Source organism: Cololabis saira, chromosome 20 (genome assembly GCF_033807715.1).
Source record: "Cololabis saira isolate AMF1-May2022 chromosome 20, fColSai1.1, whole genome shotgun sequence".
Classification (NCBI taxonomy): domain Eukaryota; kingdom Metazoa; phylum Chordata; class Actinopteri; order Beloniformes; family Belonidae; genus Cololabis; species Cololabis saira.
The window spans coordinates 9303059-9326711 of record NC_084606.1 but is presented as its reverse complement, the minus strand read 5'-3'; the positions used below and the strand labels follow the sequence as shown (position 1 = coordinate 9326711).

Sequence of the window (23653 nt, the reverse complement as noted above, 5' to 3'; positions counted from 1 at the left end):
CATAAACGTTTTCCGTCGTATTTTGGACCCCAGATCGAGATTTCACATCCACATCCATGGTGGTGGTCCCATACAGGTGGTATTTCAATGAAAATTCAGTTCCTACATTATTTTCCTACACATTGATTCACAAGGGTCTCCAACCTGCCATATGCTCTTTAAACAGATCCTCAGCCTGCACAATGATGACTAATTATTTAACGTTATGTAACCATCCAGGAAATTATGTTTTAACACAGCTGCAGCTGTGTTAAAACATGTGAACACATTTACAAATTCCACTCATAACAGGTCATCATGCAAAATTTAAAAAAAAATATGATGGCTCTCAACAGGTGGGTTCACGCAGCTTACACATAAATCTCACTCATAACAGGCCATAACGCAAAATAATAACAAAAATTAAAAAAAAACATTAGCTCTCAGGTGGGTTCAGGCCATATTAAGCAGGCTGGCCTCTTACCTTAAGTTAAAATAGACCAAATGTGCCTTTTCTCTTTTTTTTTTTTTACCTTGCCTGCACGCATATTAATGGTTAATACCATGCTGGTAAAAACCTAAGGCATATATATGTGCATTGTTACTATATTTAATATATATACATATATATATATATATATATATATATATATATACGCATACATACGCATAGACATACATACACATACAAACCCAGTTTTTTTTTGTTTGTTTTTTTTTGCCGGGGGGAGGAGGGGTGGGACATTTCTCGACTTCTTGTGCTTTCCGTCCTGGTTTCCATTCCAGGAAGAAGAGATGCGATGTCCTGCTTTAATCCAGCTTCTGACAAATGGAACCGGGTCGAATTTGTCCAGAGGAGGTCCGCTGAGGTCCACAAACAGGAGTAGAGACAGGCTTTCTTCACGCAACCTGGCCTGGCTGTCCGTGTTATTAACTGTGGAAAAGCCTCGTTGCGCTGTGCTGGCGCACATGGCTAATTTGCATACATAAAGGTGCAGGACTTGTGTTAAACCAATAAAAGTTTTGAATTGTGAATGCTTGATATGGCGATCTCTTAAACATATTTAATTGACCATTAGTGACAATCAAATTATCATATTATATTATATAGCCTAATTTATTATTTTTTTTGACAACATTGAGACTCCCCCTAAATTTGGCTTTTGAGTCCTTCAGGGGGGCTCAAGGGTTAATCGGGGAGGTCGGACCCCCTGAACCCCCCGAACCCCCCGTATTTCGCACTCTGGTTAGCGTCATAGGTCTGCATGAGCTAACTAGCGTCACCAGGCTAATTCATCTGAGCAAATTAAGTCATATAAAAAATTCCTACATATTAAAAAAATAATGGAAAATTCAATGGAAACCATTCAAACAACTTTAATTATCCATTCAAACAGAACATGAAGGAAAACAGGCGGAGTCACACTGAGTTGCTAATATAATAACTTCACTTTAAAAATACACAAAAGAAAAAGATAGAACAACATTAAAATAGTTAAAGTACTCTGAGACACATGATTCTAATGATATCTGTTTAACACAAGTGTTATTTAGAGAGAGAGAACACCAGCTGAACCCAGACTGGGAGACCCATTGACTTCCTGTTGAGAGATCAGCTCCATTCTCGCCATCAACCAGACGCCGTCGTTGAGATTTCCAGCGCTCCGTTGCTGGCAAGACGTAAACTGATATCTGATGGCAGCCCTCGTCTCACAAGTTCCTCTTTTAGCTGGAAAGACAAACAGGAGAAGCAGATGAGATGACATGTCGATAGATCAGAGACTGTTATTGCTAGCGTCGCGGTAAAGGACGATACCGACCAGTTGTACGATGGTATCCAAGTTGTCCAGGGTGGTGGAGATCCTCGCTCTGAGGCCGATAACAACTGGAAAAACAATGGATCAACATTATGATGGATATGATATGGATATCCAAGTGTTAGGGATATCCAAGTGTTAGCAGCAACCCCAGCCCCGGCTTACATATACGTATAAGTATTAACACCCATAAGTAGAATAACCAATGTGAAAAATCTACTTTTGCTACGCTTATACGTACTTGATGTTGCGTTGTTAGCTGTAGTTGGTGATAGAGTTGTGGGTTTTGTAGTTGTAGTGTTTGTAGTTGGAGCCGCAGCGGACGTGATTGGAGCCGCAGCGGATGTGATTGGAACCGCAGTGGAGGTGGTTGGAGCCAAAGTGGTGGTGGTGGTTGGAGCCACAGTGGTGGTGGTTGGAGCCAAAGTGGTGGTGGTTGGAGCCGCAGTGGAGGTGGTTGGAGCCAAAGTGGTGGTGGTTGGAGCCGCAGTGGTGGTGGTTGGAGCCAAAGTGGTGGTGGTTGGAACCGCAGTGGTGGTGGTTGGAGCCAAAGTGGAGGTGGTTGGAGCCACAGTGGAGGTGGTTGGAGCCACAGTGGTGGTGGTTGGAGCCAAAGTGGTGGTGGTTGGAGCCGCAGCGGACGTGATTGGAGCCGCAGCGGATGTGATTGGAACCGCAGTGGAGGTGGTTGGAGCCACAGTGGTGGTGGTTGGAGCCAAAGTGGTGGTGGTTGGAGCCGCAGTGGAGGTGGTTGGAGCCAAAGTGGTGGTGGTTGGAGCCGCAGTGGTGGTGGTTGGAGCCAAAGTGGTGGTGGTTGGAACCGCAGTGGTGGTGGTTGGAGCCAAAGTGGAGGTGGTTGGAGCCACAGTGGAGGTGGTTGGAGCCACAGTGGTGGTGGTTGGAGCCAAAGTGGTGGTGGTTGGAACCGCAGTGGAGGTGGTTGGAGCCAAAGTGGTGGTGGTGGTTGGAGCCACAGTGGAGGTGGTTGGAGCCAAAGTGGTGGTGGTGGTTGGAGCCAAAGTGGAGGTGGTTGGAGCCAAAGTGGTGGTGGTTGGAGCCGCAGTGGTGGTGGTTGGAGCCAAAGTGGTGGTGGTGGTTGGAGCCACAATGGAGGTGGTTGGAGCCAAAGTGGTGGTGGTTGGAGCCTCAGTGGAGGTGGTTGGAGCCACAGTGGAGGTGGTTGGAGCCGCAGTGGAGGTGGTTGGAGCCAAAGTGGTGGTGGTTGGAGCCAAAGTGGTGGTGGTTGGAGCCACAGTGGAGGTGGTTGGAGCCACAGTGGTGGTGGTGGTGGTTGGAGCCACAGTGGAGGTGGTTGGAGCCAAAGTGGTGGTGGTTGGAGCCAAAGTGGAGGTAGTTGGAGCTACAGTGGAGGTGGTTGGAGCCACAGTGGTGGTGGTTGGAGCTACAGTGGTGGTGGTGGTTGGAGCTACAGTTGTGGTGGTTGGAGCTGCAGTGGAGGTGGTTGGAGCCACAGTGGAGGTGGTTGGAGCTACAGTGGTGGTGGTTGGAGCTACAGTGGTGGTGGTTGGAGCCAAAGTGGAGGTGGTTGGAGCCGCAGTGGAGGTGGTTGGAGCCACAGTGGTGGTGGTTGGAACCGCAGTGGAGGTGGTTGGAGCCAAAGTGGTGGTGGTGGTTGGAGCCACAGTGGAGGTGGTTGGAGCCAAAGTGGTGGTGGTGGTTGGAGCCAAAGTGGAGGTGGTTGGAGCCAAAGTGGTGGTGGTTGGAGCCGCAGTGGTGGTGGTTGGAGCCAAAGTGGTGGTGGTGGTTGGAGCCACAGTGGAGGTGGTTGGAGCCAAAGTGGTGGTGGTTGGAGCCTCAGTGGAGGTGGTTGGAGCCACAGTGGAGGTGGTTGGAGCCGCAGTGGAGGTGGTTGGAGCCAAAGTGGTGGTGGTTGGAGCCAAAGTGGTGGTGGTTGGAGCCACAGTGGAGGTGGTTGGAGCCACAGTGGTGGTGGTGGTGGTTGGAGCCACAGTGGAGGTGGTTGGAGCCAAAGTGGTGGTGGTTGGAGCCAAAGTGGAGGTAGTTGGAGCTACAGTGGAGGTGGTTGGAGCCACAGTGGTGGTGGTTGGAGCTACAGTGGTGGTGGTGGTTGGAGCTACAGTTGTGGTGGTTGGAGCTGCAGTGGAGGTGGTTGGAGCCGCAGTGGAGGTGGTTGGAGCTACAGTGGAGGTGGTTGGAGCCAAAGTGGAGGTGGTTGGTGCCAAAGTGGTGGTGGTTGGAGCTACAGTGGAGGTGGTTGGAGCCACAGTGGTGGTGGTTGGAGCCACAGTGGTGGTGGTTGGAGCCACAGTGGAGGTGGTTGGAGCTACAGTGGTGGTGGTTGGAGCTACAGTGGTGGTGGTTGGAGCCAAAGTGGAGGTGGTTGGAGCCGCAGTGGAGGTGGTTGGAGCCACAGTGGTGGTGGTGGTTGGAGCTACAGTTGTGGTGGTTGGAGCTGCAGTGGAGGTGGTTGGAGCCGCAGTGGAGGTGGTTGGAGCCGCAGTGGAGGTGGTTGGTGCCAAAGTGGTGGTGGTTGGAGCTACAGTGGAGGTGGTTGGAGCCACAGTGGTGGTGGTTGGAGCCACAGTGGTGGTGGTTGGAGCCACAGTGGAGGTGGTTGGAGCTACAGTGGTGGTGGTTGGAGCTACAGTGGTGGTGGTTGGAGCCAAAGTGGAGGTGGTTGGAGCCGCAGTGGAGGTGGTTGGAGCCACAGTGGTGGTGGTGGTTGGAGCTACAGTTGTGGTGGTTGGAGCTGCAGTGGAGGTGGTTGGAGCTGCAGTGGAGGTGGTTGGAGCCGCAGTGGAGGTGGTTGGAGCTACAGTGGAGGTGGTTGGAGCCAAAGTGGAGGTGGTTGGTGCCAAAGAGGTGGTGGTTGGAGCCACAGTGGAGGTGGTCGGAGCTGCAGTGGTGGTGGTTGGAGCCACAGTGGTGGTGGTTGGAGCCACAGTGGTGGTGGTGGTTGGAGCCAAAGTGGAGGTGGTTGGAGCTACAGTGGAGGTGGTTGGAGCCACAGTGGTGGTGGTGGTTGGAGCTACAGTTGTGGTGGTTGGAGCTGCAGTGGAGGTGGTTGGAGCCAAAGTGGAGGTGGTTGGTGCCAAAGAGGTGGTGGTTGGAGCCACAGTGGAGGTGGTCGGAGCTACAGTGGTGGTGGTTGGAGCCACAGTGGTGGTGGTTGGAGCCAAAGTGGAGGTGGTTGGAGCTACAGTTGTGGTGGTTGGAGCCGCAGTGGAGGTGGTTGGAGCTACAGTTGTGGTGGTTGGAGCCAAAGTGGAGGTGGTTGGAGCTACAGTGGTGGTGGTTGGAGCCAAAGTGGAGGTGGTTGGAGCCAAAGTGGAGGTGGTTGGAGCCACAGTGGAGGTGGTTGGAGCTACAGTGGTGGTGGTTGGAGCTACAGTGGTGGTGGTTGGAGCCACAGTGGAGGTGGTTGGAGCTACAGTGGAGGTGGTTGGAGCCACAGTGGAGGTGGTTGGAGCTACAGTGTAGGTGGTTGGAGCTACAGTTGTGGTGGTTGGAGCCAAAGTGGAGGTGGTTGGAGCCACAGTGGAGGTGGTTGGAGCCACAGTGGAGGTGGTTGGAGCCAAAGTGGAGGTGGTTGTATTAGGTTGTGTAGTGGTTGTAGGTTGTGTAGTTGTAGTCGCCGTTGAGCCTGTGAACAAACGATGAGCAACAGAACTTAGCGGAACCTGCCGATGAATCTGACACGTGAAGAAGAACAGGAAAGAAGTGAACCTACTGTTTCCGACGGTCACCGCCACACACCGAAGCTCAGAGTGGTACAGGGTGTTGCTGAGACTGTGGGAGTCACACAGCATCTTATTAATGACCCTCAACACATTTCACATTGGTGTGACGTTCATGAAACACGATACTGACTTGGCCTGGATAACGAAACAGAGGGCATGGCTTCCTCCACTGTCGCGGGCAGTGGGCGTCCATCTCAGGGTGAAGTTCCCTCCACCCAAACTATTCTGGAGGACGTTGTACGGCCCGCTGAACAGCAGCCCGGAGATCCTTTGAGAAGCAGGAAATCAAGAGGTTTGTCATGTTGCATGTCAAGAATGTTCCCACAGATTAAAAGCTAATACCTGTGGTGAGGGGTTTTTATTTTTGACGCTTTGTTTCCTTCATGGCTTTTTTTTAAAAACTCCTTCCTCAAAAAGGTTATGTGTTAGTCATATGCTAAGAAATGACATCGCTAATTTAGACATCCTGATGTTACACAACACATGTAAAATTAAGTAACATATGACCTAGCCAGATATATACAGAAATCCATTAGAAATTATAATTATAATTAGATTATTAGAAATCCATTCTATAACATCTCACCATTTATTTTACTACGATTTTTTTTAATTTTGAGTTTTATTACAGATTTTTGAAGAGTTATGTTTTGAACGATATTCCAAACTGCTCATTTTGGCACATTATGGTATATTTAGACACACATGTCACTGAGGTTCTTCAGTTACAAAACTATAAAAACACAGTTTTATTTAGTATATACGTGATTAAATGTATTGATTCTTTCCAAATATAACTGTTTTGGGGTGTTTATATCAGCTAATCACTTCAGTAGGTGATCCTTCGCCCCCAGTGCAGCGTTTGGGGTTTTTGTGCAAGGTCCGATTCAGATTAGGTTCCTGACCACATAAAATCTAATCTCGTCTAATCAAAAGTCGTTCCTCATACCAGCCTCATTGACTTTTGTCTTTACTTGCACTTACACAGAATTAGTTGCCACTGCTCTGATGGGAATCTCCAGTTCCTGGCTGATGCTGGCGGTCAGCTGAGCTCGGTTAGCTGGGGTCGGAGCCAGAAACTTGGGCAGATATACTCCGTCTGTGCAGGATGGCACTGCAGATTCCACTGGAACGATGCAGAGAGGAAACAGTGTTGGGATCAACTTCTGTCTACGACACGTTGCACCTCTTTAGAGCAAACCCTTGCAGCTCTTCTGGAAATGAATCCAAGCCTTTGTCCAACCGGCCCACTGCTATCTAAACCGACTAGGCAGCCTGAAGAACGCGGGCTCAGTCTCCCCAGGGGTAAGAGATCAAGGAAACATATTGTATGGTACCTCTCAAAACAAACTGGAAGGGTATCTTGCTGATAGCGTCGCTGGTCGTTCTTGCCACCTGCGAACCGTTGGTTTGAGTCAGCATGATGTTCTGGCTGGGAAAGTCCTCCAGGACCAGCAGGACTGCGTACGCACCCTCGTTGCTGCTGCTGGTGGCGCTGAACGACAGGGTGCAGCTCTAGGAAACAACGGTCAAAATAAACATACCTTTATCTGCCTGACAATGAACAGATCTTCAGACTGACGTAAAACCTACGACTGATCTGACAGTTGAGAATGTAATGTTGAAATAAGATTTTTATACAGAGTGCTGAGTTTTTTTCTCTTTTTTATTTCAAATTGCCTTTCTGTAGAAAAAGAGAGGAAAAAAGTATAACTGAAACATGTCCAAGTAAAAAAAAGTGTCTTTATTTAAAGCTTAAATTTTTAAAATAAAAATGACATTGTTAAAATTAAGTTTTAATATTTTGAATTGAATTTCAAGAGAAAAGTAGAGGGTGTCCGGTTACTCCGGTTTGCTCGCACAGTCCAAAACCATGTGTGCTAGGTTAACGGATGATTCGATTCATGGCTGTCTGTATATGTATGTATATATATATGGATACAGGACTGTCTCAGAAAATTAGAATATTGTGATAAAGTTCTTTATTTTCTGTAATGCAATTAAAAAAACAAAAATGTCATACATTCTGGATTCATTACAAATCAACTGAAATATTGCAAGCCTTTTATTATTTTAATATTGCTGATTATGGCTTACAGTTTAAGATTAAGATTCCCAGAATATTCAAATTTTTTGAGATAGGATATTTGAGTTTTCTTAAGCTGTAAGCCATGATCAGCAATATTAAAATAATAAAAGGCTTGCAATATTTCAGTTGATTTGTAATGAATCCAGAATGTGTGACATTTTTGTTTTTGTAATTGCATTACAGAAAATCACAATATTCTAATTTTCTGAGACAGTCCTGTATGTATATTTATGTATGTATACATGTGGTCCTGCATTAGACTGCCGACCGGTCCAGGTGGACCCTTGCCTCTCACCTATAATGAGCTGGGATAGGTAGACCCCGTGACCCTGCAAAGTATAAAATGGGTATAGAAAATGGATGGATGGATGAAATTATTGAAATTAAAATAAATAAAAAAAATTCTAATTCTAAATTTTAAATCAATTTAAATTCTCAACAAAACCTTTAATTTTTATCGTAAATTTACTTAAGGTGGTTGAAGTCGAAAAAGTAAATTGTTTATGTTTATTTATATGTATACATATATATATATATATATATATATATATATACATACATATATACATATATATACATATATATATATATAGCCTATATATGTATATACATATATATATATATATATATATATATGTATATACATATATATATATATGTATATATGTATATATATATATATATATATATATATATATATATATATATATATATATATATATATATATATATATATATATATATATATATGTATGTATGTATATACATATATATACATACATATATATATATATACATATATAGGCTATATACATATATATATATATATATATATATATATAGCCTATATATGTATATATATATATATATATATATATATATATATATATATATATATATATATATATAATTTTTATGATTACATTTTTTTCTTTATATTTATGATAAAAAAAAAGGTTTAGACATAAAAGACGAGGTAGTCGTGTTTCAGGAATGAAGGAGGAGAACCGATACTCTCGGCAGCTTGAGAACAACATTTCTCAGTGCTCTTAAAAGTGCTAAACATTTGGGGATTTTGACGTCTACGGTGAGAAATACTCACCGGTGAGACGTTGAGGACGGATGCCGGGGTGCAGGGGCTACACTCTGCACTTGTGATTCCATATCTGCAACGAACCTCGTCTCCATCTGGGTCAAACGCCAACAGGTTGAAATCTCTCTGACAGTTGGAAGGAACTCTGAGAAAAGAAAACAAAGGGCTTGTTAAACCACAGCTGTTACTGGAACGGAGACAATAATAAGTAACTTTAGGTAAAACCCGTTTTGAGTGACAGACGAGGCCAAGTCAGGAAATACTGGAAGGGACTGTAGCCAACTATATGTAGCACTATTGACTAATAATTACCAAAGGGTTTCATTTTCATTTTCATTGAAAAATTTTCATTTTCATTTCATTCGTTTCATTTGAACACCTCAAAATAATATCTCATTTTAACTTAATGGAGACTTGGAATTAAATAAAGTATAAACACGTTTGGTTATTGTCATTTTCATGAAAGAGTTGACAGATTTGTTTACCACACACCCACCATAACAAATAAAATGATAAGAAAAGATCAGACAAGGCTTCCATAATGTCAGAAGGATTTTGAATATTCTTTACCATCAAAAAGGGGCCCCAGACACTGCTTTACTGTCCCTCGATGCTGAAACAGCGTTTGACAGAGTGGATGATCTTATTTGTTTGAGACTCTGGCACGCTTTGGGTTGGGAGAGAATTTATGTAATTGGATCAAATGACTCTACACAGAGCCATATGCTCAGATTTTGACTAACAGTAATATCTCCAAAACTATAAAAAATAAAACACGTGTGTACACAAGGGGACCCTTAGTCCCCATTGTTGTTCATTATGGCAATCGAGCCTTTGCCAATTGCAGTGAGGGCACATGATAGCATCTCTGGAATAGCCATAGGACAGAGCACCGTTTAGCTCTATATGCTGACGACATAATTGTTTTTCTCAAAAACACCAACAAATCCATCCCAGCCCTGCTAGACTTGATTAGGGAGTTTGGTAAAATTTCAGGTTATAAAATTCATAAATCTAAAACATCAATTATGTTATTAAATAATGTAGACAGGGAAAATCCAACGAATGTAGTTGCACAATTTAAAGTCGTCAATTGCTTCTCTTATTTAGGCATTCAAATTGTTCCATTGCTTAACAATATCATAGAAACTAACTATAGACCAGTTATGCAAGAGATCTCAAATTCTTTAGATAGATGGGCTGCTTTACCATGTCGTTAATAGGGAAAATAAATAATCTAAAAATTAAGGTATTTCCCAAACTGTTGTATTTATTTTAAAATGTACCACTGCCACCACCAAGCAATTTATTTTCTCAGCTGAAGACACTTTTCATTAAGTTTCTATGGAACAATAGACGCCCCAGGCTGCGCCTAACACCGTTGTACTTGCCTTATGATAGAGGAGGGCTTAAATGCCAAACCCACTTTGGTACTACTGGGTGGGCAACTGAGAACACTGATGTTCTACTACTCTGAGGAAAATGTGCCACTGTGGAGAGAAATGGAAGGTGATTCATTGAAGCTGACTTTGCCCATTGTACCTGTTAGAAACTTAAAAAATCCACCAAAAATCCTATGGCTAAAAATATGATTATAATAATAATGACTTGGATTTATATAGCGCCCTTCTAGGCACCCAGAGCGCTTTACAGAAATCATTATTCATTCATACACATTCTCTCCAGTGGTAAGCTACATTTGTAGCCACAGCTGCCCTGGGGCAGACTGACGGAAGCGTGGCTGCCATATCGCGCCTAACGGCCCCTCCAACCACCACCAACATTCATACACATTCAAACACATTCATACGGGGCAAGGTTGGTAAGGTGTCTTGCCCAAGGACACTACGACAGCAAACTGGGACAGAGCGGGATTTGAACTGCTGACCTTCCGATCATTGGATGACCCGCTCTACCACCTGAGCTACTGCCGCCCCAGGATTAGGATTAGTGTGTGGCAACAAGCTAGGAAATATTTCAAAATAGTTGACTCTCTCTCACTATTTAGTCTGATATTGGGGAAATGATCTCTTCCCCCCAGAGAGATCAGTCCTTGTCCATTCCTAACCTATCAGCACTTGGAGAAATAATGGTGAAAGACTGCCGGGGAAGGGGCTTGATTTCCAAAATATATAACAAACTGGTTGGTGAATCTTCAGAATCCTCAGTAAATAAGCTTGAGTCCTGGAGAGAAGACCTGCAGGAGAATATCTCCATTGAGAAATGGGAGAGGGCATGTACCGAAGCACAATTACAGACAGTGAATACTCGTTTAAAATTGCTGCAGTACAACTGGTTAATGCGTTCTTATGTGACTCCAGTTAAACTTAACAAATTCTTTTTTTTTTTTTGATATTTATTGTTTTTCCTTTTACAAAGCATTTTTATAAAATAACAACATGAACATGGGGTGTTTTCTGTCACAATTTACAGCAAAGTAATTAACCAATCAAGTACAAAAGAAACTTAAACAAAATAAGGACGTTTCAGAGCGATGTACATTTTCCATTGCTTCCAGATGTCGTTGAATTTTGATTGCTGGAGCCTCATTGAAAAAGTGATTCTTTCCATTACATACAGATCATAAATAATATCATACCATTCATCTATAGATGGGGCGTCTGGCTTGAGCCACTTCTTTGTAATTGCTTTCCTTGCTGCTAGACTCAGTATTCCCAATATATATCTATTTTTCACATTTGCATTAGCCGAGTGTACCAGCCCAAATAGAAGTTCGTCCCATTTAAATGTAATGTCAGTTCCAAATACAATTACTAGTTCTGAATATACCTTGCGCCAGAATATATTTATTTTTGGACAAGCCCAGAACAAATGATAGTGATTTGCTTCCTGAGAACTACACAACCTCCAACAGCTAGAAGATCCTGTATGGTGGCCATGCTGAGCAGGTGTAATGAAATATCTGGTGAGACACTTCCAGCCGAAAGATCTCCATGAGTTTGAGCATGATATCCTCCACTGAAATTCACAGTATTTAATCCAGGTATCTTCTGAAAGGCAGCTGTTGGTTTCCCTGTCCCATTTTTGTTTTATATATGTGGTATTCACTTTTTTCATTTCCTGCAGGCCTCTATAGAGTCTAGAGATTACTTTAAGCTTGGAGTCTGTTCTATACGCACTGATAAATACTTTTAATAAACTGTTGTCAAATGTCTTTTGACTTTTTAATATAGTGCTGTTTAGATGGTGGCGTACCTGAAGAAATCTAAAAAAGTCACTATTATTGAGACCATGTAGTCTTTTCAACTCCTCAAAGCTCTTCAGTGTTGTCTGTTTGAACAAGGTACAATATGAGGAGAGACCCCGGCTAACCCATCCCCTATAGTTGGCATCCATCTTATTTGGGGCAAAGTCAAGATCGTAGCAGCACCATTTCAAAATCTTTACCTCTTCTAACATATCATTTCTAGTGATAACGTTTAACCATGTTTTCAGTGATAAGTTGATCCATTTATTTCCTGTTTCCATCAAACTTTTAATTTGTCTTTTATCTCCTATTCTTGCTTGAATTGGCATCGTCCCCGATATGTTTTCCTCGATTTCCTTCCATCTTGCCTTGTAATCTGAGACGCACCAACAGAAAAGGATCCTTAGCTGGGCCGATACATAATAATCTTTTAGGCAGGGAAGAGCCAGTCCACCCTTATTTTTTGATAATTGAAGAGTTTGGAACCTTATTCTCGGTTTTTTCCCCTGCCAAATATAACGTGACAATAATTTATCCCATTCATTGAATTGTTTATCATTAATTTCAATTGGGAGGGTCTGAAATAGATATAATATCCTTGGCAAGATGTTCATTTTTACCGATTCAATTCGAGATTCAAAACTTAATATTGGAATAAGATTCCATCTTTTCATGTCTTCTTTTAATTTCTTATTCAATAGATCAAAATTTAAGTTGTATAAGTTTGATAAATTTTTTGGGATGTTTACTCCCAGATACTTCATATGCTCCAGATCCCATTTCAGTCGAATCTTAGAAGTAATGTTTTGACTAGGTTTGTAATTGAAGTTTAGTACTTGGGTCTTTTGAATGTTAAGTTTATAGCCTGAGACCGAGCCAAAAGCATCTAAGAATGATAGTAGCTTCAAAATTGAGTTTTCGGGGTTTGACAGACTAATTAAAACGTCATCAGCAAATAAAGAAATCTTGTATTCTTGGTCTAATATTTTTATTCCAGTAATATTATTGTTCTGAGTAATCCCCTGACTTAACGGTTCAATAAACAATGCAAACAACAATGGGCTCAATGGGCAGCCCTGTCTGGTCCCTCTTTCCAGGCCAAATTGGTTTGAAATTGATCCATTTATTTTTACTCTAGCTTTCGGTTTATTATATAGTGCTTTAATAGTTTTAATAAAAATTTGATGAAATCCAAATTTGTCCAATAGTCGAAATAGGAACTCCAAATTAACCTGATCAAAAGCCTTCTCGGCATCAAGACTTAAAATTACTGCCTGGAGTTTATTTTTGTTTATCTCATCAATCACATGAAGCGTTCGGCGAATGCTATCTTGGGTCTGTCTTTGCTGTATAAAACCTGTTTGATCTAGACTTATTATCTGAGGAAGAATATTTTCAATTCTTTTAGCCAAAATGTGGGTAAAGATCTTATAGTCTTGGTTCAAAACACTTATCGGCCGATAGTTTCCACAGTCTAACTTGTCTTTACCCTCTTTCGGTATCACGGAGATTACTGCTTCTTTCCAAGAGACAGGAACAATGCCAGTTTTAAGCACATGGTTGTATGTGGTTTTCATTCTAGGGGTGAGTAAGTCCTTCATCTCTTTGTACCACTCTGCTGGAAATCCGTCTGGCCCTGACGCTTTGTTTATCTTTGAATGTGATATTGCCCTTTTAATTTCTTCATCTGTAAATTCCCCAATTAGAATCTTGTTTTGTTCAGTCACTTTGGGTAATTTTATGAGTTTTATAAAATCTTCCATCTCTTTTTCGTCTGTTTTGGGTTGGGTATATAGATTTGTGTAGAATGTTTCAAAGGTTTGTTGGATATCTTTTATTTTGTAGTGTGTAGAGTTAGTAATGGGGTCCCTTATTTTATGAATTGTATTTTCTGCCTGTTGCTTTTTTAATTTGTAAGCTAATAATTTAGCTGATTTATTTCCGGTTTCATAGTATTTTTGTTTTAGAAAGGTTAATTTTTTTTTAATATCATTCGAGTAAATTTCATTCAATTCGTTTTTTTTCTTACTCATTTCCATTTTTACTCCTGGATTTAATGTCTTTTTATGTGCGTTCTCTAATTTTTCTAGTTCCGACTGTAGCTGTTCAATTTTTGCCTTTCTCTTTTTTTTCAAATTCGAGCAGTAGGCTATTAGTTTTCCTCTTAAAACCACTTTGCAAGCATCCCAAAGAGTCTGTGGGGAAACTTCTCCGTTGTCGTTTTCATCAAAATATTGCTTTATATCTGTTCTTATTTGTTCCCGCATTGGATCTAGAATCCCTGTATTCAGGCTCCAAATTGTCCTCTTTTTTTCGGTGTCTAATGTTATATTTAAGTAGACTGGTGCATGATCAGATAGATCCATAGTCCCAATATTGCAATTTGTAACCCTGTAAATGTCCCTTTGATACATAAGGTAATAATCAAGCCTAGAATAAATCAAATGTGGGTGAGAAAAAAAGGTGAAGTCTTTTTTAGTCGGATTCAGTTCTCTCCAAGTATCACAGAGACCGAACTCCCTCATCATTGTTTTTATATTTTTGGTAGTCTTCTTCTCTCCCGTGTAGCAGGGTTTTGATGTGTCCAGGGTTGGGTGTAGTCTAACATTGAAGTCTCCACCGCAGATTAGGGTACCCTGCGCCTCCGAGACTAATAACTCGAAAATTTGTTTGAAAAATGTCCACTCTGATAGTGGAGGAGCGTAAACATTCAAGAAGGTAACTAAAGCCCCCTGTAGATAACCTCGGACCAGAACGAATCTCCCATCTAAGTCTTTCTTTTCATAAATGCACTCAAAATTTAATTTCTTAGAAATTAAGATTACCACCCCACTCTTTGAGCCTTGTCTACAGGAAGACGAGTACTGATTAAATCGCCATCTTATAAGTTTTTCATGTTCAGAGTTTGATAAATGTGTCTCTTGGAGGAGAGCTATTTCTACTTCTTCCCTCTTTAATTTTGCCATAATTTTGCTTCTCTTGATTGGATTGCCTAGACCATTTACATTATATGTAATGACCTTAATTGACTTGGTATTTTGCATTATATGTCATTTAAGTATAATTGAAGTCTGTAACGCCATAAAAAAGAAGAAAAAAGAAGAAAAAAAGACTTTTACACCCCTGGTGCTGTGGGTAACAGTAGCACCAACAAAAACATTAACTACAACAAAAACATAACAAAAATACACACTGGCTTCCAACGATGAGGCCTCTTTCATGGCCTCATAACTCAGATGGAACTTGAGTTTAGAGGGAAAGTCTCTTCCATCTGGCGATGGGGGAGGGCCCTCTTCAGCCTCTAAGCTGATAGACAGGTCCAGTGTCCAATGAGGTGTCCCGATTTCACTTTTTTATTCCTTTTGCCCTTAAAATTATCTATTTGTAGTATTACACAAATAACCTCACAGAATATATATTTTCTAGAATACGACTCTCTCATCTCAATGCCAAGTCGCATGGAGGAATATGTATATAATCATTAAATTAATCAAATTCTCGATACTTATCCGGTGTCCTGACGTCTGAATCTTTGAAGTGACTCTTTGAAGCCGCGCTTGGCGCTCGGGTTCTCCCGGTTTCCTCGCCGTCGCCGGGTTGCCAAGTCAGCCGGCTGATCTGATCCAAAAGAGAAGCTGGGTTTTTCAGAACCGTCACCGGGATCCCCCTCGCAGCCATGTCCTCGGTCGCCGCCTCCGCCGAGTTGTACGTCACCGCGCCTTCCTTGTAGTGCGCCCGCAGCCTGGCCGGGAACGGGGTCTGAAACCGTATGTTGCGCTCCTTCAGCGCAGCCTTCGCCTCCGTGTATTCCCTCCGCCTCCTCAGCAGCTCCGGTGCGTAGTCGTGATCCCTCTGTATCTTCTTCCCTTGGAAGTCGATTCCCTTTCTTTGCCACGCTTTCTTGATCACCTCTTCTTTCATTTTAAAGCTCGAGAATTTAACCACGATGGATCTCGGCGGGGCTTCAGCCGGGGGTCTCGTGCTGAGCGCCCGGTGCGCTCTCTCTATATTCAGGGCTGTGGAGGACGGGAGCTCCAGGCCTTTAATTAACAGATCTTCCACGAATGTAGTCATTGTTTCCGTGCCTTCTTCAGCTCCCTCCTTCACCCCGTACAGTCTGACGTTCTCCCGCCGGGAGCGCCCCTCCAGGTCCATCAATTTAGCTTCTGTTCGGATCTGAAGTTTCACCAACTCAGTCAAAACCCCCTCCGTAGACTGGATTCGAGTCTCTGCTGCGTCTATGCGCTCCTCCGTCTCCTCCACTCGTTTGTAGATCTTATTAATGTCTTCGCTGATGTCGGTTAGTTTTTGGTTGGAGTCTTTTCTAAACTCTCGTAGCTCTTTTAGGATAATTCCGAGATTGGCATCGTGGCTCTGTTCCGGGTCAGTCGGCTGCGTGTCCGCTAGCATGCTGTCGCCAGCTTGTGACAGTCGCTCCTCTTCCATATCGTCGTTTTCCTTCCTTTGTGTGACACTTTTCTTCGCTTTTCTGGGCATCATTTTTGGTCCGTCTCCTTTACATGTATATTTACGCTCCACAGAGGAATTTCGAGTCGTGGTCGGGCCGTTTTTAATTTTTATCGTCGGGACCCTGTCAGTCTATGCTGCCATCACTCTGCCAGCCAGACCGGAAGCGAAACTTAACAAATTCAATAATGCTATACCAGATGTTTGTATAAAATGTGATAAAGAAAAGGGCACGGTCTTCCATTGTTTATGGCAGTGTTCTCAAATAAAGAAATTCTGGGAAGAAGTGAAACAGTGTATTGAGGAAATATTACAGATACATTTGCATCTTGAGCCAAAAGTATTCCTATTGGGTATTTACCCAGCTAATTGTAACATAAGAAAGAAACATCAACTATTTTTAGATATAAGCGTACTGTTGGCCAAGAGAGTCATTGCATTAGCTTGGAAAGAGGTGGATAGACCAAGAATAGGTAAATGGCTTTCCAAACTAACAGTAACTCTGCCCTAAGAAAAGATCACGTATATAATCAGGGGTAAGCAATCAGTTTTTGATAACATCTTGGGCCCATTTAAAAACTTTCTTTCGAATAAAGACTTGTCCGGTTTCGTGGGAACACCTTGGGATGATCCATAAGTAGCTCTGTAGCTTCAAAAAGGTTTACTGTCTTGTGTTGAGGGATTTTTTTTTTGTGCAGTGCAAACTTGTATGAAAAGTGTAGGATTGGTTTTGTTTCTACTCTCCCCATTTTTTATTTTATTTTATTAACTATTTTATTTTTATATATTTCACTTACTCAAGCAATGTATAATTATTTTAGTACGTATTGAAATTCCTGTCTTTCGTTAGTGATTTTTATTTATTATTTGTGCTGTTACACTTTGGTTGTGAATTGAGGACATGGGTTCTGCACGGTTTGGGGCAGATGTTTTGAGTCCCATGGGTTTTACACTATGTACTATTATGTTTTGAAATAAATAAATATATTGTTGGAAAAAAAATAGCTGCCTGAGTAAATAAAGGTAAAATTAAAAAAAAAAAATGTTTCCTCATATGTTTTCTCATAATGTGAGAATGAAAAGACACTTGAATAAATAAAAACAACCCTCCCCCACGGTAGAAACGGTGACCGGACCTACCGGATGGCCGGCATGATGGTGGTCTGTGGGGAGGAGTTGGGTTTGCCGGTGTCGGACCGGGTCCTCAGTTCAACCTCGGTCTCGGCTCGCAAGTTTACGATGTTGTTTACAAGGTTACTTATCCAGTTGCCAGTGCTCAACCTGCGGAGGAAGTTGATTGGAGGGTTTCAGGTGAGACACAGACATGATGACCTCTAACCCCCCCAGAGACGATGATGGAGGCGCACTCACGTTTGTGTAAATGGGGCGTTTGTGGGAACCAGGTTGGTGATGATGCCCTCACGCTGGCACCAGTTTTCACTCGTCTCATCCTCAACGGTGTTTACAACGAGGGTTTGAGTCCCACAGTTTCCACTGCAAACCCACCCATGATTGGAGCACGAGTGTGAACTCAGTTTATAGCGAGAGATCACCTGCACGTGAATGTTAAAAGTGTTAAAGTACGGAAGAGTATTAGGGCCAGGAAGGAGAAAAATAAAAATAATATTTTAGAGGAGGAAGATTTTTTTTTCATTATGCACTTCGAGAAAAAAGTCGAAATGTCGATTAATGTTGAAGTACAATTCCGAGAAAAAAGTCAAAATTTGATGACGATATTGATATAACACATATCACACATGTGCTCAGAGGTGGGTAGAGTAGCCAAAAACTGTACTCAAGTAAAAGTACTGTTACTTCAGAATAATATGACTCAAGTAGAAGTAAAAAGTAGTCATCCAAATAATTACTTGAGTAAAAGTAAAAAAGTACTCGGTGAAAAAACTACTAGTACTGAGTAACTGTTGAGTAACGTCTGATTTATTTTTTTAACACAACCATTCAAACAGACAAAAGTACAAAATAATCATCTTCAGGCAAATTAAATCAATAAAATAATAAAATAAATTAAAATGACTTAAATTAAAATAATCTTAAAGTAAATTCAAGTACAAGTACTAATAAATAATAAACATTTCAAGCCTTTGTACTTTTCTTTTTTAACCAGGCAGAACTAGAACAAGCCCATGAACTCATAGAAACTCTGTGTGTGTTTGAGTCTGTGTAAATGTGACAAAACACGCAAAAACAAAAGTTTTTCCCAAAGAATCACCCAGTGATGTCATGAGATTGACGCGTACGCGGATAAAAGGGATAAAAGAAAAGTAACAGCTCAACGTAGCCTAATGTAGCGGAGTAAGAGTAACAGTTTCTTCTTCACAAATCTACTCAAGTAAAAGTACAAAGTATAGTGATTCAAAACTACTCCTAAAAGTACCAAATTTCCCAAAATGTACTCAAGTAAATGGAACGGAGTAAATGTAACTCGTTACTACCCACCTCTGCATATGCTGTTGCATAACTTCAGAAACGTACCCTTAACTTTACACTCCAGGGATGTAAGTTAGTTAGTTAGTTAGTTACGGCTGCTGCTGCATAGCTGTCAGTCACTCTCCTAACTGGATTTGATGGGCCAGAGGAGACATTTCGACTTTATTCACGAAATTGTATTTCAACTTTATTCTCGAAATTTCGACTTTATTCACGAAATTTCGAATAATCTTCCCCTCTCAAATATTTTTTCTCCTGCATGGCCCTAATACTCTTCCGTAGTTAAAGGCATTTGAATTGTAAAAGCCAGATAAAAGGAAGTACCAGGGGTCTTAACGTACCGTTAGGGATCCGTTTGCGTGAGTCTCCTGGGGGTAGTAGGTCATCACCGTCCCGTACAGGTGAGAGGCCCGAGTGCCGTTGAGCAGCAGCAGGAGCAGCACGGGGAGCCACATGATGGATGCCCGAGCGTCTCTACTCAGAAGGCTGGCAATCAGAAGTGAAACTGACCTTTATATTGGAGTTGTCTGACTGGTGCTTTCAGACGTGCGACCAGGAATGTTTCAGGTATGAGGAAATGTTTCATGGCTGTCACATTATGATCAGACATGAATATAGGAGGAGGTTTTCGTTATTGGAACCCGAATATCCTGAACTGTAAATGCTGTTGATCACTTCTCTAAAACAAGAAAAAGGAGCAACAGGAATCACACACACTTATCCAAATGCACTAATAAGACGGTATAAGTCAGCAATTAAATAGATAAAATGGAGAAGATAACAGCATTTATTAATCATAAATTGGAGAAATTCACCTCATACTGGGAAAACTGGGTCAACTACGTCACGCTCCATAGGCCTGATTTTATTTTCTCAAGGCAATGACTGTGTTATGTTGAAAAGATCACTCCCTACTTGTACATAGTAGTTTTTGGTGGTTTGTCTTTCTTTTCATTGTTTGGACATAAAACACAAACATTATTCCGACATTTAGGACAGACAACAGATGTATGATGTATGCATACATGATGTACCGGATGTGAATGTCTAATGCTGAATGTCAATAAAAAGAAATTTGGAGGATGGCGGACTGGTTGGTGGATTGGTTGGTGGACTGGTCGGTTGAATGTTGATCATCGGTGGTTCTTTAAAGCGGTAAGAAATACATGTATCAATGATAGTTATAATAATTGCATCAAACCAGGTGATGGAGTTTAAAACTCGGCCCGACGAGGCTTTACTCACCCCGACACTCGTGGTGACACACCGCAGGTCCGAGTGATAGCTGGTTCCACTGAAGAGATGCACAAGTTGCAGCAACGTAAATCATCGGAGCACAAGCTTCAAGGATTAACTTTATTTTGTGCGTTCACTGACTTGTAAAGCGTTCTGGCGACGAAGCAGATGGGTTGGCTCGTCCCGGCTTCGCTTTCAAGTGCCGTCCACCTCATAAGGAACCGCCCCGGTCCCAGAGCCTCCTGGGACACGTTGGTTATGTTGTACGGTCCGCTAAACAGCAGCTCGGAAATCCTTCAAGAAGAGGAGGAGACACGACGGAGGAGGTTGTTTGGTTTTACTCTCAGAATCTAAAGGTTTGGTTTGTTCCGTCCATCCAGCGTCTTCTCCCTACTTTGGGTTTTAGTACTACTAGATCTCACAGCAGCATTTGATACAGTGGACCACACAGTCCTCCTGTCACGCCTGAACAATTATGTTGGCCTTCACGGCACTGTACTCGAGTGGTTTACATCGTATTTGTCTGATCCTTTTCATTTATGATTGGTGACTCCTGCTCTTCTAGTGCTTCTCTCTCTTGCGGGGTCCCGCAAGATTCTATTCTTGGTCCAATTCTTTTCTCTTTATACATGTTACCACTTGGGTCTATTATAGCCAGGCACAACCTATCATTTCACTGTTATGCAGATGATCTGCAAATCTGTCTGCCATTGAAGCCTAGAGATACTGATGCACAAAGTTCTCTGCTTGCATGTATTGCTGACATCAAGAATGGGTTGGCCCAGAACTTCCTGCACTTAAACCAGGACAAGACAGAGAGCATTGTGTTTGGGGAAACTGGGACGACTAGCTTTGGCGCCTTGTCCTCTTCTTTCAGTCCTTATGTCAGAAATCTGGGTGTGATTTTTGATAGTTTTTTCAAATTTGACAGACAAGTTGATAGTTTTTATCAGTTACGCCTCCTAGCCAAAGGGAAATCTTTTTTAAATTGTCACGACCTGGAAAAAGCTGTAATCAGCTCGGGATTAGACTATTGTAATTCTCTATATGTTGGCATCTCCAAGTCCTCTATTAGCCGCCTTCAGCTAGTGCAGAATGCAGCTGCCCTTTGGAACAAGCTCCCCTGCAATTTACGCACCATCTCTGACCTGGGCCTTTTTAAATCAAGGCTTAAAACCTATTTATTTAGAATAGCTTTTAATACCCAGTAGTGTGGTGACACTTTTTATTCTTTTTTTTTTAATTATTCTTTCTTTTTTTTTTTGCTCTGTCTTATGAGTGTATGTTGTATTTCTGTATGTTTTATTCTGTAAAGCACTTTGGCTCACCTAGAGATGGCTGTTAAGGGCTATATAAATAAAGTACATTTACGTTTACATTTGCTCGGGGTCCCAGTCTCCCGAGAGACCGGGTTCACCATGGACATTGCTTCTACTTACGGGGCAGCACTAGCCGTAATTTTGATCTCCAGCACGTCGTTGACCGTGGCGTTCAGCAGAGCTCTGTTTTCTGGGGTCGGAGGCAGGAACCTTGGCAGGTAGATCCCCTCCATTCAGTTTGGCACCGCAGGACCCACTGGAAACAAAGAAAACATGCATTTTCTTGAGAGGAAAACTGCCATTCCAAGGAGAAACAGATCCCATCCTAAAGCTGGTTCCAACCAAGAACCTCCAGAGCGACCTGGAGGACCGGCCCGTCCTAACATCTCACCCCCAAGAAGAAACTGCACTGGTACTTTGCTGATGGCGTTGTTGGTGGTCTTTGCCTCCTGCGACCCGTTGGTGTGGGTCAACATGATGCTCTGTCGGGGAAAGTCCTCCATGACCAGCTGCACGGCATACGGACCTTCATCGCTGCTGTTGGCGGGGCGGAACGACAGGGTACAAGACTGCAACAGGACACGCGATGTCAGTAGAAGTATTTATATGCCGTTGTGGTACTTTTGGTCGTTACTCACCGATGAAAGGTTGAGGACTGACGGCCATGTGCATTGGTAGCAGTCCAACTCCAGGCTGCTTCCATATCTGCATCTGACCTCGTCTCCATCGGGGTCATGCGTCAGCAAGTTCAGGTCTCGGTGGCAGTTTGAAGGAACTCTGACCGGGTACAAATACGTTACTTTAAAAGCTTTTCGTCATACTTTGTTCCAGGAGTCTCGGTCTGCTCAAATCCTCCGGCCCTGATAAAGAACTGGATTCTGAGAGGTTGATCTTGGGGGGAATTTGCCGGCGTGTTCACTCCTGGGAAGGAGGTTTCCCCCCTTTGTGAATAATCCCTCCCACAACGAAATTATGGTCTCCAAAGTGTTTGTTAGCGTGCTCTGGCCAAGCCTGACCAGGCTTTGGCGCCCTCTGGCGGAAGAAGGGTGTGCCAGACCCTAACAGTGTTTAGATATAAGTTTATAACCATCCCCAGGCAGATGGACGGAAGAAGCTGCTTCTCCAATGTCATTGCTGATTTATTTCCCCCTTGGAACTCTGTTAACACTCTCCAATCTGTCAAAACATCAACTTTTTGGGGGGTTGGGGGGTATAGGTGTGACAATACTGCGCTAATGAAGGGTAGTATGGTACCACTGTCTGTGACCCTCTGTAGGTGGACTCTATGGAGTCTACGTCCGGCTTCAGAGCTGGCCCAAGGCATAAGCGAACTAAGCAGCTGCTTAGGGCCCCGTGACCACTAGGGGGCCCCCAAGAGTTAAATAAATTAATAAATAAATAAATAAAATTATTTTTACATAAATACACATATTGACGAGGTACTGTTTATATAAGTTGAGTGATTTTAATTATAGTTCTAGTTTTTGTAGTACTTTTTTGTTGCACTTTATTGTTGTTGTTCCTCTTCAAATTGGTGTTACAGTTTATTTAAAACCAAAAATAAAGTAGACAACTTGTTTACAGTAAATGGTTTATAAATGATCTATTTGATTATTTTGTTTCTTTTAGTAGGCCTACACTGTAGATGAGTATCACACTTAGTACTATATCACTTTAAATATTAAGTGTAAATCAACCCTCTTGTAGCGGAATTTGCTCCCATTTCAGATGAAACAACACTGCTGCATCTGTGCAGCTCTTTCACCTTTTATCTATTGCTTCTCTATGTGGCCAGTAGGGGCAGTTGCTGACATTGCAAAATATTAATTGAAAGATTTTTCTGCAAGTTTGTTAATCTTTTGTCTGCTTCCATGGTTTTAATCACTGTGGATTACAATCTAACTACAACAAAAGCCCCCCCAGGTTGACTGGGTCTCCTTTGGACCGAGGAACCACCAGGACCACCTTTGATCAGAATGGTGCTTGTTAGGTTTAGCATGAGCTAAGCAGGTAACATTGCTATCTTATGGGGACCGAGGCTAGGTAGCCAACAGTTGCCGGCTCGCTCGGGCGCCCATATAAATTTATTTGGATTAACAAGTGTTGGGCGGAGTGATATAAAGACCTGAAAAAGAGGCTTCAAATCGACTCTTCAGAAGACTTGACTGATGTCCACTTCTTTTTTTTATATATTTTTATTAGGGGGTAGGGCACAGTAGAACAGGAATCAATTACACATTTACATTGAGTCTAATATTATTTCTGTATCTACAAT

The 23653-nt window shown here is 42.3% G+C and overlaps 1 protein-coding gene across 2 annotated transcripts; it reads right to left on the bottom strand.

Moving 5' to 3' along the window:
* Nucleotides 1-1200: 1200 nt before the first annotated feature.
* LOC133420742 (mucin-2-like) lies at nt 1201-21607 on the bottom strand. 2 transcript variants are annotated; one of them, XM_061710528.1, is made up of 14 exons: nt 21499-21607; nt 20201-20353; nt 20069-20117; nt 19165-19968; nt 17747-17928; nt 17516-17656; nt 8710-8845; nt 6856-7033; nt 6503-6644; nt 5649-5786; nt 5509-5567; nt 2038-5421; nt 1800-1864; nt 1201-1708 (listed from the first exon to the last, which is right to left on the bottom strand). In XM_061710528.1, exons 4-14 carry the CDS (start codon nt 19276-19278, stop codon nt 1610-1612), a joined length of 4638 nt encoding a protein of 1545 aa, XP_061566512.1. In that variant the 5' UTR covers nt 19279-19968; nt 20069-20117; nt 20201-20353; nt 21499-21607; the 3' UTR covers nt 1201-1609. The 2 variants fall into 2 exon arrangements, with proteins under 2 accessions (XP_061566512.1, XP_061566511.1); XM_061710527.1 differs by having other exon boundaries at nt 19165-19309.
* Nucleotides 21608-23653: the final 2046 nt, after the last annotated feature.

Coding starts and splice junctions, on each gene's coding strand:
- LOC133420742 (XM_061710527.1), bottom strand. Junction 8,846..17,515: donor ACCATCATGCCGGCCATCCG/GTAGGTCCGGTC, acceptor TTCTTTTCTCAG/AGTTCCTTCCAACTGTCAGA. Junction 1,865..2,037: donor AGCTAACAACGCAACATCAA/GTACGTATAAGC, acceptor TTGTTTTTCCAG/TTGTTATCGGCCTCAGAGCG.